The sequence below is a fragment of the Notothenia rossii genome (genome assembly GCF_949606895.1).
Source record: "Notothenia rossii genome assembly, chromosome: 7".
Classification (NCBI taxonomy): Eukaryota; Metazoa; Chordata; class Actinopteri; order Perciformes; family Nototheniidae; genus Notothenia; species Notothenia rossii.
Window position 1 is genome coordinate 20300586 of NC_136905.1, and position 17539 is coordinate 20318124.

General features: G+C 39.7%; 2 protein-coding genes across 2 annotated transcripts; one reads left to right on the forward strand and one right to left on the reverse strand.

Annotated features, from left to right (window-relative positions):
• Positions 1-2251: 2251 nt before the first annotated feature.
• Positions 2252-4986, reverse strand: fkbp14 (FKBP prolyl isomerase 14). The gene is made up of 4 exons (XM_079640579.1): positions 4635-4986; positions 4140-4291; positions 3893-4020; positions 2252-3813 (listed from the first exon to the last, which is right to left on the reverse strand). The coding sequence occupies exons 1-4, from the start codon at positions 4829-4831 to the stop codon at positions 3655-3657; spliced, it is 636 nt and encodes a 211-aa protein (XP_079496705.1). The 5' UTR covers positions 4832-4986; the 3' UTR covers positions 2252-3654.
• A 190-nt stretch (positions 4987-5176) lies between these two features.
• Positions 5177-15781, forward strand: plekha8 (pleckstrin homology domain containing, family A (phosphoinositide binding specific) member 8). The gene is made up of 13 exons (XM_079640544.1): positions 5177-5353; positions 5836-5952; positions 6053-6208; positions 6302-6423; positions 6639-6797; positions 6891-6931; positions 7200-7318; positions 9873-10218; positions 10979-11064; positions 11873-11931; positions 12562-12763; positions 13844-13905; positions 13995-15781. The coding sequence occupies exons 1-13, from the start codon at positions 5314-5316 to the stop codon at positions 14190-14192; spliced, it is 1707 nt and encodes a 568-aa protein (XP_079496670.1). The 5' UTR covers positions 5177-5313; the 3' UTR covers positions 14193-15781.
• Positions 15782-17539: the final 1758 nt, after the last annotated feature.

Below are 17539 nucleotides of genomic sequence, written 5' to 3' on the forward strand. Positions count from 1 at the left end.
CTCAGAGTGCAAGAGCTTCCTCCACCAGGTCCCTCTATGACTGTAAGTGGAGGGTGTTTGAGGAGTGGTGCCTTCAAAAGGGACACATCTCTTTTCAATGTCCTGTCGGGGTGATTCTATCATTTCTACAGGACCTAATTGATAAACACAGAGCTTTCTCTACGATCAAAGTATACCTGGCTGCTATTGCTGCATGCCATGTGGGCTTTGAGGGAAAGACGGCTAGCCACATCCCTTGGTCTGCCGTTTTATGAAAGGGGCTCGCAGGCTCCTCCCTGTTTCTAGGTCACTGGTGCCCTATGGGACTTGGCAGTGGTTTTAGATGGGCTCCCTCGACCTCCATTTGAACCCCTGGAAGAAGCTGACATGAAACACCTGTCACTGAAGACAGTGTTGTTACTGGCTCTGGCATCTGCCAAGCGAGTCAGTGACATTCATGCGCTCTCTGTACATCCTTCATGCACTCAGTTTGCCCGGGGCAAACGAGAGTGTTGCTGAAGCCCAACTCTGCCTTTGTACCTAAGGTGGTTGGCTCATGTACTCATGTATTGACATTGAGGCATTTCCTCCGCCGCTGTGTTCCTCTGAGGAACAGCGGCCGAATTTGCTGTGTCCAGTTCGTGCTTTACGCACCTATATGGACAGATCAAAAGAGTTTCGATGCAATGACCAACTCTGTATCCTGGGCTAACCCTCATAAGGGCAAGCCCGTTACCAAGCAACGGCTCTCTCACTGGATTGTGGAAGCGATTGCTCTGGCTTATACGAGTCAGGGTTTGCAGGCACCAACGGGCCTGCGTGCTCATTCTACTCGTGGACTGGCTACATCCTGGGCTTTGTTCAAGGGTGTTTCCATCCAAGACATTTGTGCAGCAGCGAGCTGGTCCTCACTGCTCACTTTTGTCTGCTTTTACAGGCTAGATGTCTCTGCTCCAAGTGTGGCCCACGCAGTGCTGGGCCCTGTGTTGAGTCAGAGCTCCACCTGTTAAGTTCTGGTTGTTTTGGTGATTTTCGAGATAAGCATGTCTAGCAATACGGGAGTTTCAATATCCCATAGTGAGACATCGAACGGAGTGTTATGAATGAGAAATATAGGTTACTTACATAAACCCAGTTCTCAGAGTAACATGAAGTGAGATGTCTCACCAGACGGCCCTTCTTGCTAAGGCGAAGCGAGAAGAGGTGCTTATTTTGAATGACGCTGCGACGTAGCGCAAGCTACTTAAAGGGTGGGTGGATTCCCTGACGTAGACGTCAAGATCACCAGCCAATCAGGATTGGCGTAATGAGATTGATGCTCCTTCTTGCATACGCGTTGAGGCGCATCCCATAGTGAGACATCTCACTTCATGTTACTCTGAGAACTGGGGTTACGTAAGTAACCTATAGTTATGTGAAAAAGAGGTTGTATTCTCTTAAATTCCAACTGCATTATCAGAGAATATTACCTTTTTTTTAATTTAACTTTAGCTTCAATCAACTGTCAAGATTAATTAAACCAAAATCTTTCAAAGCTTTGATTTGTATGGTTTAAGGTGGAGAACAGAACTGTCCTGACTACAAACACACATCTCACTATAGCTACTTTAACCTTTGAAACAGTGTGCTTCCTGTGGATGCACAACAGTTCTTTGTTGGCTTGTGGGATATTTTACGTAATTTGACAGAGCTGAGTACAACAGGGTTTTTCCCTCTCCTGTTAAAACTTTTTTTTCTGAAAGATTATCAATACAAAACATATTTATCCTCTGGTTTCAGCAAGAACATTTTGTAATTTCAGTACTGTTTTAAGTATTTGTCTTTTCCCTGCAAATGTAGGGACTACATTCTGTGTGCCATTGAGGCAATGTGATTGTTGCTAAATCCTTACTGTTGTACATGGTCCGAAAATAAAAATAAATAGTCATTACTGCAAGTGACTGAAACATTTCTATATAAGCCCAGAGCATCCCTCTCCACCATTCCCTCAAGGCATGAAACAGTATATAACTGTAATCTTCTTTTGATCTGCCAGAAACAGTATGACATCTAGAGACTGAAAGAGGGTCCCCTGACAGTACACAATTCCTGTTTTGAGTTTTAATCAAGGTTTGTACTATGACACAAAAAATAGGACAAGAGTGCCCTCTAGTGATTTATGAAGACATACACAGAAAAAGTACCACCTTCCAGTGTCACATCACCAAGGCTGACTGCATATGTTCAGTTATCAGCACATGTATTGTAAGGATTAAAATAAAATATAGCTCGGTTTAATTCAAACCTGTTTATTTAATCAAATCCAAATCCCTTACAACAGGGGTGGGGAACCTTTTTCCTCTCAAGGGCCATTTCAATTTTTACAATATCCTCCGTGGGCCGTACAAGTTATTGACCTCTGCGTAAAAATACTAAAATCACAGCCCATTCATTTTGTTTTTCTTTCATGCTCTACAAAGAAAAAGCAACCTCTTAATCCAGATATTTTACCATTACTCGCGTATGCATGCACATGCACGGTTGTGGCATGACCACCACAACAGAAAGATAGATATGGACACAAGATGTGTGCAAATGTATTTAGTTTCCTATCCATGTGAACATGATTTGAGTGGTGGGGGGGAGACCTAACCTCCTCTAGGGGGGTCCGGGGGGCATGCTCCCCTGGGAAGATTTTTTTAAGTTAAAAGCATCAATTTGGTGCACTTTGAGAGCAACATTAAGAGATCTATGGATACATCTCTCAACACTCATATGAAACAGAACTGTAAGCATATTTATTTTTCTTTATGGATATTTTACAAATCACTCCTTTCAAACTGTATTCTTGTTTATTAATAACAACTTTTTTTCCCGTCATATAGTATTTTATACCTGTTTACTTTATTCTCTTATTTCTTTATAACTATAATGATCATATAAAGATGTGCCTTTACCTCACTGGTTGTAGAAAAAGCTTCTTATATTCGTTAGCATAGCTAGCTAACTAGATGCTAATAACAACAAAGTTATTGAATGTATGATCAGTATGACAGATGAACAGATCGCCACTGGGCTTACGACTAAAGACACAGCCACGTAAAAACTACGGCATGTGTACGGCTCCTTATGGGTACTGCCATTTTTGGAAGACCCGGAGCGACGATCTGGTGCTCTCCCTCAGAACTGAACCCTATGAGACGAGACATATACCACGTGATGAAACGTTAGGCTTGTGTTGTGTTCAAGGACCCTGACCTTGGCTAGGAAAAACAGGCACTCGCTTGTTTAATTTTTTTGCGTTCTAGATTTCTCAACAAAAAAAGAATGTTGCGTGTGTTTATAAATTACCTCGAGGGCCGTACCAAATCGTGTCGCGGGCCGTATACGGCCCGGGGGCCGGAGGTTCCCCACCCCTGCCTTACAATAACAATGAATCCAATACTGTAACTTAAATGCATTATGTGGAGATGTCAGTGCAGAATGGAGATATCAATTAAATGATGGATTTCTGTTTCCATGAAATGTGAAACAATACTGTTAAATTGGAGTGTAAAAAAACAAACTTTTTTTGAGGATGTTCATGAATCAAATACTGTTTTCTGTAACAGGGCAAAATTGTCGGCCCAAGTTTTTGATAACAATTACAAAGGAACAATAGACAGCATTGGCAGTAAGTTAGATGATATCAGTCCGTTAGAGCTCATCGTGTTGGTAAGTGAATTCCCTCGCAGATATAAAACCATCTTCATCTTCATCTTCATTTTTGAAGATGTCATCCACCATCACTTCATGATTTGTATCATTTGGGGAGTATCCATGCTTTTCAAATTCTTTCCTCAGGTACTCTCTCACCTGCAAAGCACACAGTATAACAATAATAAAACACAAGCAATATAAATATATCTATATATTCTGTGAAAAGAAAACACACCTCTTCTCTGCAGAGCTTCCAATCATCATTTAGATCCATCTCTCGGAAAGAATCGTGTGACCTGGGACCATTTCGAATCTCCATAAGCTCAATGTCAAAAATGACTGTACTGCCTGGAGGGATCTTGCCTGTAACCAAGAAAAGGATTAATTTTTAAAGAAGCACAAGGTGTTTTATAGTGGAACAGAGGGGGGCTTTGAATCCACAGACCCTCTCAAGCATGTTTTTGTGTGTTTGTGTCTGATACCTTTTCCTTCCTTGCCATATGCCAGAGATGAAGGGACTGTCAGTTTTCTGCGCTCTCCTGCACACATGTCCTTCAGGCCCTTATCCCAACCCTTTATCACCTCTCGAATCCCAAGAGTGAACCACACTGGATTGGTATCCCCATGTTCCCGGCTGCGAAGAGTGACAAAGATCCATCACATTTCATTTAGAGAAAGAAAAGTCCATTGAAATGACAATAAAAGCCTTGAATCCTTGAACTACATACAACATTGATAACACAGATTTGTACAATAACAGTCCATGGCTGGCCCCTAACTTTAAAGAGTCAAGCATTAATTGTTAAAGTCTCAATGGACAGGGTCACACATGCTGAGTTTTGGGCTGCAGCATAGTGTAGTCTAGATACATATTTAGATTTGTACAGCTTTTGCCAGCAGTGACTTTTCCTTGTCTAACACAATTGCATTACAATTCATGCAGCATTATGACACTTTACAGCAATAGATTAGCCTACCTGGAAAAGAACAGTGTGCCATTACTCTCCAAGTATCCCTCGTGGTGGACAAGAAGCATGTCTCCATATTTTGACTTACGGTAACACATGAAGGGTTTATGTAAAACTTCAATTTTCACTTCTGGCTCAGGCAGTTTTCCTCCGGTTACAAAAACAAATAGTGAGGGAAAAATCAAACACACAGAAAAAAGAAACATTTTTTAAAGAAAATAGCTAACTAACTAGAAAAATGTACAAAAAGCTAATTTAAAGCTTTCCATAAAATGAAGTTACAAAAATAAATACATGGGAATGCCAACTACGTGGCAGCCAACTTCTGCATGAAGGCAGCCACTGTTGTTCAGCTTGTCTGCCCTCCTCCCTCTACAATTGGATAGAATATTTCAGAAGCCCCGCCCTTTATATGTGTTCTCTCATTATATTGGTTCTTCTTTATGTCAATTGCCACAAACCAAATCCATCTGATGTAAATGGGAGGAACGTCGTTAGCTCCTCTTAAAAGAGCTTAGGGCTCGATTCGCGAAATAGTTTACGTACTTTTATCTACGTAGCTGACATTCAAAGCCTCGGACGCTACTCCACAAATCACTCTCGGGGCCCGATGGAGTCGCTGCAATCAGCTGTGCATCATATCTTGTTATGATAAACAAGTAATGAACGGCTAAACACACAATTAAATATGGAAGGAATGCTACATAAATGGACCAATTATATAAGTGGTGAGTTTATCCCGCAGACGTTGGGTGTTTTGTTTTTTTGTGCTCGTTTTAAGGACGCTAGCTAGCATGACAACGTCACTTGTGTTGAGTTGGAGATAACGTTTACAGGCAAGCTAACGTTAGCTACCATGGGTTTAACTGTCGGAGATTATCCACCACATTAAATTAACTAACGCTTTTCTTTGACGTTGCTTAGTTAGTCGATTAACAAATAAGAATGTAACCTTATTAATGTAGTCTTACAGGAACGCTATCTAATTTAGGTCCCTGTCTCTGTCAATATAATGTAATTTTAACAACTGATTAGCTGCTGCTAACATAACCTAAGGGTTAACTATTTTTCTTTGTTCATGAACCTAGAGCACAATGTTTATTTTGATTTGTACTAATTGATTTCTACTTTTGAAAAGTGAACCCCCTATAAAAACTTGTAAAAACGCAACGTTGCATATATCTGAAAAATATGAATTACTTTTTTTCAGGCTGGCAACCTCGTTGGTTTGTACTCGATGGGGGAACCTTGTCTTACTATGACTCTCAAGAAGATGCCTTGAAAGGTTGCAAGGGCAGCATTAAAATTTCAGTTTGTGAAATCCAAGGTTAGTTTGGCTCACTACTGTCTTGTGGTTCATTCCTCAAGAGTGTAACTTGCTTATGCCTTTTGGATATAGTCCTGACATGTCTCCCTGTTTGTTTCAGTGAATCCCTCGGACTCCACACGAGTTGACCTGACTATACCAGGAGAGCAGTACTTTTACCTCAGAGCCATCAATGCAGCAGAGAGGCAGAAGTGGCTGGTGGCATTGGGAACAGCCAAAGCTTGCCTTACAGATAACCGAACAAAGAGAGAAAAAGGTATTTGAATGTCTTATCATCCCAAACGGACATTGCATGGATTGCATTTCCACAGCTAGTATTTTATCATTAACATGGCTGTCATTCTTACAGAGCTCCAGGAGAATACAGATGCACTGAAAACTAAGATGTCAGAACTCAGATTGTACTGTGACCTTCTTCTACAACAAGTAAACAAGATCAAGGAGAATGATGAGCTAGGAGACACAGCGGAGGTAAGGTTAAGGTTTGGATGAGCCAACGAAATAAGAGTAGCTGCTGTTGGTGTGAAATTGCAGTGTATAGGGCAGGGCAGGCCACTAGAAGACATCAGATTGTTTTGTGCTTACTGATAGACCAGACATGACCCCACATTTAATACAAGTATGCTTCTTTCAAACATTTTACTAAATTGTATACTCATCTATTTGTATGTGTGTGCTCTTTTCAGACAGAAATAGACACTGGGAACATGGTGAAGTCTACATGCACAACTTTCCTTAAGACTCTTGAGGAATGTATGCATATAGCAAACCGTACGTTCAGTACAGATATGCGAACACACAGTCCACCAGGATCTCCTCCAGTAGCAGCCATCAAACCTCAGAAGGTAAAACATTTTTCACCACTACAATGTCAACTCATAACCAATTAACGTCTAATTGGCTTGTTTGAACTGCCTTCTGTCTTGTTCCTTCTACAGATCAAACCTGTCAATCATTTAAATCAGAATCTTGGAGAAAAGTAGGTTGTCTTTTTTTATGTCATTATGTATTTATATTGCTTACACTGCTTATCCCTCTCTCATTAACTATCACATGTGTGTTAAAGTACCACTCAACAAAATGAGGCTGAAATGAAAAACCCTTTTATGGTGTTATTATATTTTGTCTTTTTTAATGATGATTATGACACAATTGGCAATTATATTTGCCCAAAAGAAGTGCATGCCATTTTTTTTTTATTTTTTTTTTTAAATAACACTCACACACCACACACACATTTATTGCAGATGGAGAGATTTGTCTGAAACTTCAGGAGAAGCAGTACCACAGGACAACCAGAGCCTTGACTCTGGAGCAGAGGGACCAGCAGAGCCAGACGGACCAGGACAACATTCTTCCCCTTCAGGTATGTCAGCTTTCCCAACAACTCTCTGCTCGAGCTGCAGCATTCCCTGAACCGAAACCATTCCTGCATTCCTTAAAGAAAAGCCTGCACAGATCAAACATGGCATGGTTGTTGTGTGTTCATCATCTGAACTGAAGTGGATACATGATTGCCTTTAGTGAGCTGACAGTGATGGATGCCCCAGTTACTTTATTACATTTCCCTTAGCAGTAACAGCTTCAGGGCAAGCCTCTGCCTCGATGGAATAGAAGACCTAAGACTTTCCCTATTTACGATGTTGGGTTATCCATAATATATATGCTATGCAAATTCATTATTCAACAAGTAAAATACATTTGAAGTTTACAGATGATGTCTCCTGTAGGGATTTCCTTTATTTTTAAAGTTTGTTGGAACTTACTTGCAGACTAACTCTTTTAAAACATAGTAGGCTTGTTTTGGACGCGTTGCGGCTCGCCTCGAAAGTAGACGAGAATAGCCGATCGCAGCCGGGGGAGGTCTCAAAAAGCTCGCCTGAAGTCGGATAGCTCCGAGTCTTCTTCTTCTTCTTCTTCTTCTTCTTCTTCTTCTTCTTCTTCTTCTTCTTCTTCTTCTTCTTCTTCTTCTTCTTCTCTCGGTTTTTTGACGGATTGCAAACCACTGTAAGGTGCATACCGCCACCTCCGGAGTCGGCTTGACTCGGTTTGCATTTATAAAGAATGCACACATGTGTTTAATTGTTAATGTCAGATATGTACTAAGTAAATACATTTGTTCCTGCTCAAGATTAGATTCAACTTTATTGTTATTGCACAGATTACAGGTACTGAGACAACGAAATGCAGTTTAGCTTCCAACCAGGAGTGCAACAAGCAGTAAAGTGAAAAGTAATGTACACAATCTATAGAATAAAATATAGAATGAATTGAATGATGAATAAACAGTGAGGGGTATGAATACACTAGATATACACAGCAGCCTGTGAGCAGTATGAACAGTGTGTATGAATATGCTAAGATATATAAAGTATAAAAACGGTAAGCGGTGCAAGTATAGTATAACATATATAGATATTAATTTCATGATGATAAACATTGTGGAACAATGATGAAAAATGTGAATGGAAGTGGCGACGTAAAACTGACACAAAACAACAACAAACATTTGCCGAGCCAATTGGAGAGTTTCATCAGCAGCACGGGGTAAAAACCACCAATGAGCGCTCAGCTCGAGATACCAGCGAGTCGTTTCCCATCAAGCATTTTGCCTCCGCAGCCCGTGGAGAGGAACTGCAGCGCCTGGCCTCGCCTCGCTCTCAAGGCTGCGGGCGTCTTTGTCCCGCGAGATTTCAACGTCTCATGTGAGCGAGCCTCCAGAGCAGGTCGGACAAAATGACTAACCATCATGCAACGCACGAGCAAGACGTTGATCGAAATTGCGCAGGTCTGCGCAGGTCTCGCTTGTCTGAAACAAGCCTACTATATCGACAGCAGGAAACAAACAAAGTCACTGAGAGGCTGAGGCCGGGCCTGTTTGATATTGTGTGACACCCTAAAAAAAGTACTTGCTGAAATCAAAAACTCTGTTTCAAAATAATGTAGTTTAATGAAAACTGGGATAATCAACTTATACTCCTTGGACATGTACATTGTTATATTAATCGAAGCAATCATTTCAACTTGTGGTCAACAAAAAAGTACAACGGTCCTGTGTCACCCTCTCTTCCACCCACACCTCGCGCAGGTGAACAGGATTATAATGAGTGCCGCCCATATCCATGTGACCCAAGCTAACCAATCAATAGAGATCAAACAAATATCTTATATTAAAATATCCATGTGACCCAAGCTAACCAATCAATAGAGATCAAACAAATATCTTATATTAAAACATAAAAGATTACTAAACACGTTTCATGGCTCCTACACATACTTTGGTTCAGAATGGATGTGATGCCAAAGTGCCAGTTAAGACTTACACATTATCCAGAGAATGTAGACAGAATATATACGCAAATGTTTGATAGGCAAATGTATGTAAAATATTATAAAAAATCAGACATTAAGTAACTCTGAAAGAGAAACATGTATATGGTTTTAGTTGAGGTGTTGGTATTTTCTGTATGGGGAAACAAACCCAAACCAAGAGAAGGGATTGAAAAGCATTCCACAAATGCTAAATCACAGTCTGGTGCGTTCTCAGCTGAAACCAAACATTAACACGCCCACCTGATGTTACTACTGATGCACTCAAATACGTTTTTCTTTTCACTTGGTAAGCTTAAGCTGTTTTCAAATGTGCTCTAGAAATAAACTTTACTTTTATACTCAATTCAAACTGTAATGCTGCTTTTTGAAGCTTGTAATATATTGTAAATAAAACATCAAATGAAGGATGAGCTTGAGGTTTTCGTCAGCGTTTCCTGCCAGTGGTTAAAAAGAATAATTCCACATGAGAGAGAGTGCTGCTTTTACAATGTTCGGATGAAATCTGATTCAGACTGGCTGCTATAGAAATCTTGACTGAAACCTTACTCTGCGTGCCCTTTTGTCCTTCTCTGCCGTTTCTCCCTCAGACATTGATGCTGCCAACGGCAACAGCTCAGTCCAAGAGCAGGGAGTTAATCCTGCTTTACACACTACCCAGAATGCCCCTGAGATTGAACACTACGACCAACCAGCAGAAGAAAATGAATCCGACGAACAAGAGGAGACGAAACAAGAGCAGAAGCACAAAGTGGACCAAATTCAAGAAGAGCAGGACAACAACAACAAGGAAGTGGATGCTGTCCAGCCTCAGCACCAACAGGAAGTAGTTCCAGACCAAGAAGAGGCACAAAGTGAAGGCGAGACCTCGAGAGATTTAGCAGAGCCAGAAGACACAGAGCAGGTGGAAACTTTCTTCAGCACAATGAGTCACAGGTATGAAAATGCTACTCAGGAAGGCCACATCCTTTAGGGTACAACTGTTACTGTATGATGGTCTGTGATATTTCACCATGACAGTGTTAGGGATCTGAGCTACATGTAGTATTTTTGTCTTTGAGGCACCTTTTGACTAAACTGCACATTGACTTAGTTTGTGGAAATATATATTGTATTACCGTGTTGCACAGAATAGGTCTATATTAACAGGTTTGAACTGATTCCATTTCAATTTGTCATTATAAGTGTTTTATATTAGTGTGTTCTCTCTTGATCACATGACACAGAGAGGCCCTCATCTGATATTTGGGTTTGTAAAGCTTCTTTGTTTCACTCTGTGTTTTAAACGTATTTTACTGTCTTTCTTTAAGACCTTGACGAGTGTTACTGAATAATCAACTAGTGTGTTTGTGATCTATTCTGTAATATTCAGTTATGACGTAAACATTACTATAATGGAGAAAAAAAAAACATTGTCTCACTTGAGGGGGGATGGGAGTATTTTGGAGTTGATCTTTTTTAAATATGTGGGACAGTCTAAGAGCATTAACTGTAAAAAAAAAAAAGTTGTAGAAAAGGCAGAGGAATAGTCTCAGGTATTGTCAGGCATTGAACTGCATGACACTGTGAATCATTTCTCTGGCTTGGTTTTGAAGTTTGTACTCTTTATTCTGTTTGATTTGATCAAATAAAAACTGAAATGACATACTTCCCTCTAATATATTCTCCTGTTTGAATCTGTTCTACTTTTTTTTAGATTTAGTGATATAAGACTGGACGACGACAATGGTATCCCTACACAAGAGTTTTTGGACTCATGCTATGCAATAGTACCTGTATTAGGTAGGCCAGTCACTTTCAGTCTCTCCTCCTCTTACTCTCCCCTCTTTCTCATAACGCTACACATGTGGACATTTCACCTTTTTATAACCTTTTATAAAGAAGCCTTCCTTCTTCTTTGTCTTTCCATCTGTGCATGTCCTTCACATCGTGTGTATTTAATGAGGTGGAAGCTTTCTTTCATGGTCTTAATTTGTTCATTTGCACCTGTATGTTTTCTAGTGGTGGTATTTACCCTTTTGGGACGAACGGTCTATCTTATCAAGTTCATTGTTACCTCATACATGTTAATGTGGTTGTCCTTTTTTGTCTGCATTACACATTTTACACTCTCCTAAACATATGTTCACGTGGTCTCTCACAATAATGATTTCAACTTTAAAAACATCATTTGTATTTCACCAACTCTGAAGGCCTTTTCCAGGTGGTTGACAAAAGAGCTCCATCAGACTTACTTAGGAGTGAATCAAGGATCTGTATTAATAACTCTACATTTCAATCTGAACAGTTTTGCTCTCCAGCTGTGCTCACACATTCAAAATGATGACATCTCTCGACACAAACCCAGACGCCATTAACGTCATGCAGCCACTCGCAGAATTGCTAAGGTTCTTAGGTCTTCTAGTGTCACAAGCCTCAGTTCTTTTCCCTTCACAGCTGGTGCTCGACCCTCTTCATCATTACTTTAAAAAGACCGCTGCATTTTCAAGACTGACAATTAACTTTGTACAGTCTTAATAATAGGACAGATCACTAAGCATATTTACTTCATAAGAAACAAAAGAAATGATCATGGATTTTCTCTTCTCAGACAAGCTGGGATCCACTGTGTTTGCACCAGTTAAAATGGATTTTGTTGGAAACATCAAGGTACGTGTGCATGTCACTGATATGTAGTCAACTGAACTGCTGAAACAATTTCATAACATTCATCTGCTACTTAGTAATTATTTATCTATTCTCTAATATATCATTCCAATAACTTGTATATAGACTCGTATTGCACTATTCCACTTGGTGTTTCTCACTTTTTTTTTTAATTATTTTTCTCTTTGTATTACTTTTGATACAGTATATTTTAATATTGTCTGCTTATCTGTATTATTGGGTTGCATTGTTGGAGAAGCCTGTGACCTAAGATTTTTAACGACATAATTACTCTGTAGCTATGTTATTTTGACAATAAAGAACCTTGAACCTAGTCTTACAGCAGATTTCACTATTAAACTAAAGAGAAAGGATGACGTCATTGTTTTAAATGTCTCCAGGTCTTATGCAAAACCTAGTGAATGATAGAATGAATCAACATTACTTTACGATCTACTGTATAGTCTGTAAACAAAGAGATGTTCTGTATTCTGTAAAGAATCAGACATATCTCTCTAATAGTTTATAGTTGTTTATAGTGTTTTTATGCAAATCGCTCCCAATAGCAGAGTAGGATCAGGATTTATTTTCAGAATGTATGTAACTTTATCACCCCGTCTCTTCACCCTGTAGAAAATCAACCAGAAGCTGATTTCAGCCCCAGGGAGCTTCCCCACTCTCCAGTCCATCGTGCTTCATGAAGTTCAGACGGACAACGCCCGGGTCCGCAACTCGGCCACAGAGGCTCTGCTGTGGCTCCGACGAGGCCTGAAGTTCCTCAAAGAGTTCCTGTCAGAGGTCAACGCAGGAACCAAAGACATCCCGGGAGCGCTAAGTGAGTCCGATTTTCATTCTTTTACGGCACACACGTCAACAAATACGTTCAAATGCATATAACTGTTTGCATGTTCTCAGTGTCCTCTGCCCCCACTGGACATGGACTTTAACACCACACACACTCAGACTCACATCCAGCACCAGACACTTTTTTTTTACGCTGCTATGGACAGTCTTGCACTAATGTACATTCTCAAAGGTATAGGTATATACATATTACAAATTTTAATCAGATTAATCACAGCTTAAAAATGAATTAATCATGATTAATCACCATTCGAACTATGTCCAAAATATGCCATTTCTTTATGTACATTGTTGTGGGAATGGAAAGATAAATGAAAGAAGGCGGATATATCCATTTAACATACAGTATGTATGTTTATTATAACATTGTTCTGTGTGTCAAAATGAAAGACAGCCCACACACCTATCAATCATCAAACCATGGGGTCTTATTTCATTACGTGTTGATTTCTATCAACACGTAATGTTGTATCGATGTATATAGAGAAGTACTACAGCAAAAGTATTCTCCGTCGGGACTTCCTGCAACAACACCACGCCGTTATCTTGATTCTGATTGGCCAGAAGACATTATCAAAGATGTTCTATTGAGAAGACGATCACTACGTGACAAAAGTTTTCAAAACCGTTTCTAGTCTTCGGTATTTTCAGACAAGCGGCTACTGAAATCAATCTTACTAACTGCTGTCTGCAATTCTAGGCGCGAGTTGACGGACTTTATTTTGCTTACTTTAACATCATTTTTCATGATGGGGCTAAGCCATTTATTGGTATGGCTGTAGCCTACCCCAGTCATATCCTGGTGCTGCCACTGGTGGGATGTATGGGGCGGGCCATTCTGCACATGCGTTAAATGCGTTAAATATTTTAACGCAATTCATTCAAAAAATTAATTACCGCCGTTAACGCGATAATTTTGACAGCATTAATTTTTATATACATTTGTTTTTGTATTCGGGATTGTGGGAAACGGTATTTCAATCTCTCTGTCTGTACACACAAACTGAAAGATTAACAATACAGTTGACTGAATGCTCTTTCTCTCATCCAGACAACGCCTATGGAAAGACTCTCCGGCAGTACCACGGATGGGTCGTGCGAGGCGTTTTTGCCGTAGGTATTTCTTATTCCCAACAATGCTTTTCCCCTCTGAGGTTGATCTGTTCTTGGCGTGTAACAATGGCATGCTTCTATTTCCTCAGTTGGCGCTGAGAGCTGCACCGTCTTATCAAGGTTTTGCCGCGGCCTTGGTGTCAACAGAGGGCGATGAGCTGAAAAGCAGCTTCACCAGCGGTGTTTACAGAGACCTGGGAGTGTACCTGCCAGCCATGGAGAATCAGCTGACCATCCTAGATGCCCTGTATGAACAATACAACCTGGAGTCTGATGAAGTGGTGTGAAACCTGAAGAGAGGATGAAGGAAAGTGCCGGATCTTGTGCATTTTGTGTACAAAGTAGTGTGAGCATGTCTCGTGTCAGGGTGAGGTGTTTTCTGTGGTTGTTAACCTTTACAACAGTAGAGGGTCTTAAAGAAGGTATTAATGTCTGTATTTGGTGACACGCGTTAACCTTACGACATTATGGTTTGTCAAAATGTAGTTTCTGGGTCTTGTTTCAAAGACCATTAACAGAGTAGGGGTTTACACCCTCTTATGCAGAATCCAAGCATAATATTTCACTGACATTTGTTTCTGGTGTACACTTTGTGGCAGTATTGTGGCTTTTTTTTATGTACAGGTACATAACCACAAGGTATTTTTGCTCTAATAACTTTCCTGTCTTTCCAAATGTCATTATGTAAAGACGTTTTTTAATTAATCAAATCCTGTTTCCTCCGATTTATAAAACAGAGGAATATTTGCAACTAACAGAGAGCAGTATTTGACAAAAACAATGTGTGATTGTCCCAATATGCCTGAGTATGTGATGTAAAAACATAGTTACTGCACTGACTATTGAGGTTTAGACATTATGATGTATATTGATCTTTCCCTGAATTATGTTCTAGTATAAGTCCTGCAGTTTGACAATGTATCATTTTATAATGCTAAAATTGAGAGTTTCCGTGGGACCAAAAGGAGCTGTCATGGGAATGGCTTATCCTCTGCTGCCTATAGTACCACAACACACAATAACTTAATAATAGCTGACAAAGTACTGACAACTGCTGAATACTTTTGTGGACATCCTCTGCACAAACTTATGCATAGAATGCGTTTTCACAATGTCTATTTATTACGTCTTAAGTTATGAAGTTCACATGTCATGGGGATCATTGCAGCTCAGCTCTTGTGTGAATGTAAGGGTTTGTTTCCATAGAGCATGTTTATTGATTGCATGTTTTTATGTATTATGAAATATAGTTGCCATTGGAAACTTATTATAGGCAAAGGCCTAAGCCAAGTTAATGCATAATCCTAAAGGGATGGCAAGTTATAAACATTGCTTCTCTGTACTAATAATGAACAGCAACATTCAGCTAGTCATTCTCAAGCCATGTTCTGCATATATTTGAGTGTTGTTACCAGCTGTACTTAATATTTTATTTAATATTTGTTATGATGTCGATTCAACAATGTAAATCTGAATGGTATAATTCCTCCTTTTGGCCAGGTAAAATGTGTCTAAATGGCTCTTCGACTGAACCTTTTAGAAAAACTGGAACATCCTCATAGGGCTTTTTTTTAACGAAGACATACCACATAGTATTTTTTAATCTTATTCTGTGAGTAGTTGTTTCTTTTGTTGGGAATGGATACAGTAATTATTTATATAATTAGGCATTTTCACTAAGTTTACATCCCAGTTGTGCGATGGGTTGACTTCCTGTTGCAGATAAATTCCAATGAACATGCAATATCGCAAACATTAAAAAAAAATTTTTTTTACTACTGTATATAAGATGCTGATTGATTTTTACATAAATAATTAGGCTGTTTTAATACGTGTCTAGTGAAACATTTTTCATTAAAAAAATTGTGTAAAAGGAGTGTATCATTTATCCACACTTACTTTTATTGAAACAAACCCATGAGTAAGCAATAGATGGTAAGTCTGCACAGGTGTAGTCTGTGTTAACAACAGGGACACTGAGCTCTACAACACCTTTGCATACCTCGCTCAGAGGGTTTTGCATGGGCACCAGTAGAGACTACAGCGCTGTGCATGCCAGCCATTCCTGCTTATAGGTCAGGGATTTTCCCTTGCCTTCGACAACAGCTGCCTGCTTCCTGTCCCTGTGGCCTCATTTGCATTACCCATTCCCCCACAGCTGTAATGCTACACCGGCCAACATGCACTAAAATAAACCCTTTTGTTGGAAAAAGTGTTGGGTTTCAGTTCATCAACTAAATTACACGAGACGGCTCAAGATAGAGAACCTGCTTCCTACAAGATTAATTTGAGGCCAGTTAGTTATACATTGACTTTTAAAAGAAGTCTTACAGGTTCCCAGGGCAGTAGAATTAGGGTTTTCTCATTGCGGTGAGGGTAGTTTTAGGTTGGATCTTCGACATACATTCACTCTGGATCCAGCGGTGACTTCTCATTTATTTAAAACACACTGTCAGCAGTCAGGAGATGGTTCGCTCACATCCAAACCCAGGATTTCACTAAGGGACCATCAATAAATTACCTTTTAATGACACAAAGCAAAACAATTGCATGATACCTCTGCGGGGAAATGCTAAAGATGGCCAGTCCACCCCTGAAAAATGTCTATGCACAAGTTATTATTAATAATAATAATACATATAATAATAATAATAATAATAATAACAATAATAATTTTAAAAAATGTTTAATTTGAAATTATTATTTTTTTTATTTGATTTTTTTTTTTATCATCTCGCGACCCCCGGGGGGAGTTTCTTTGTTGCTATACACCAATTTCTTCTAATTTCAAATAGTTACAGTTGAAGTTTAGTGGTCATTAGGTCAGATGGCATTGCATAATCTTTTATTAAAAATATTTAAGTTAACATAAATTCAAGACACCAGTAATATTCATTTACTATAGTTTTTGGAACAATCTTCCCTAATATGGCCAAGATAGCACAGAGTTTTTGAGAATAACATTGGTTTTGTCTCATTTATCGATGGTCCCTAAATGGTTGGGAGTGAAGTCTCACTGCCAACATTCTTTGAAACTGAGCAAGAAGGCTGGATCTTTAATGAATGCCTTTTGAAACCCAACCTAAAACTGACTTCACTACGGTGTGGGCCACTGCATCTCCAGCGACATTTAGTGCTGTGCTGAGATACAGTATCTGTGGCACAAATCTGATTGGTCTGGTCAGGGGAATGCACATGATGGGGTAAATACAGCACGGTAGGCTTTTACTCGGGCATCTCAGCAGACAAATTGTCCTGATGTGATTTAGAAAAGAAATACGGCATGCTAATGAAGTTATATGGTGCTTCCCGTCTCAAACATCTCTGCGGCCACACTGGATGGCTGCCCGTCCCCAACCTGTAACAATATGCATAATGTCTAGGCCCAGACTCAGCTCTAAGGGTCCATCGAGACAGAATGAAAAGCTGAAAAAACCCATTGCCTTTTCTGAGAACAGCAAGAGTTCACTGCCTGCTCTTACAGTCTAACGCAGCACTCTACCAGGAGCTGCTGACAGCCCCTTTTTTCACTTGATAGATATCAGCTTTGAGCTTACATCGAGGGCCCTGAAAAAACGTCAATAGTGTCTCTATTACTGTCTATTCCACAGCTTCGAATCACTGTCAACACTTC

What these genes read in the sequence shown, in the direction of transcription:
- fkbp14 (XM_079640579.1), bottom strand. Translation starts at nt 4,831, where the DNA reads ATGTTTCTTTTTTCTGTGTGTTTGATTTTTCCCTCACTATTTGTTTTT. An exon ending in ATATGGCAAGGAAGGAAAAG is followed by an intron (nt 4,021 to 4,139) that starts GTATCAGACACA and finishes TCTTGGTTACAG; the next exon opens with GCAAGATCCCTCCAGGCAGT. An exon ending in GGAAGCTCTGCAGAGAAGAG is followed by an intron (nt 3,814 to 3,892) that starts GTGTGTTTTCTT and finishes TGTGCTTTGCAG; the next exon opens with GTGAGAGAGTACCTGAGGAA.
- plekha8 (XM_079640544.1), top strand. Translation starts at nt 5,314, where the DNA reads ATGGAAGGAATGCTACATAAATGGACCAATTATATAAGTG. An exon ending in CAGCCATCAAACCTCAGAAG is followed by an intron (nt 6,798 to 6,890) that starts GTAAAACATTTT and finishes TTCCTTCTACAG; the next exon opens with ATCAAACCTGTCAATCATTT. An exon ending in AGACATCCCGGGAGCGCTAA is followed by an intron (nt 12,764 to 13,843) that starts GTGAGTCCGATT and finishes TCTCTCATCCAG; the next exon opens with ACAACGCCTATGGAAAGACT.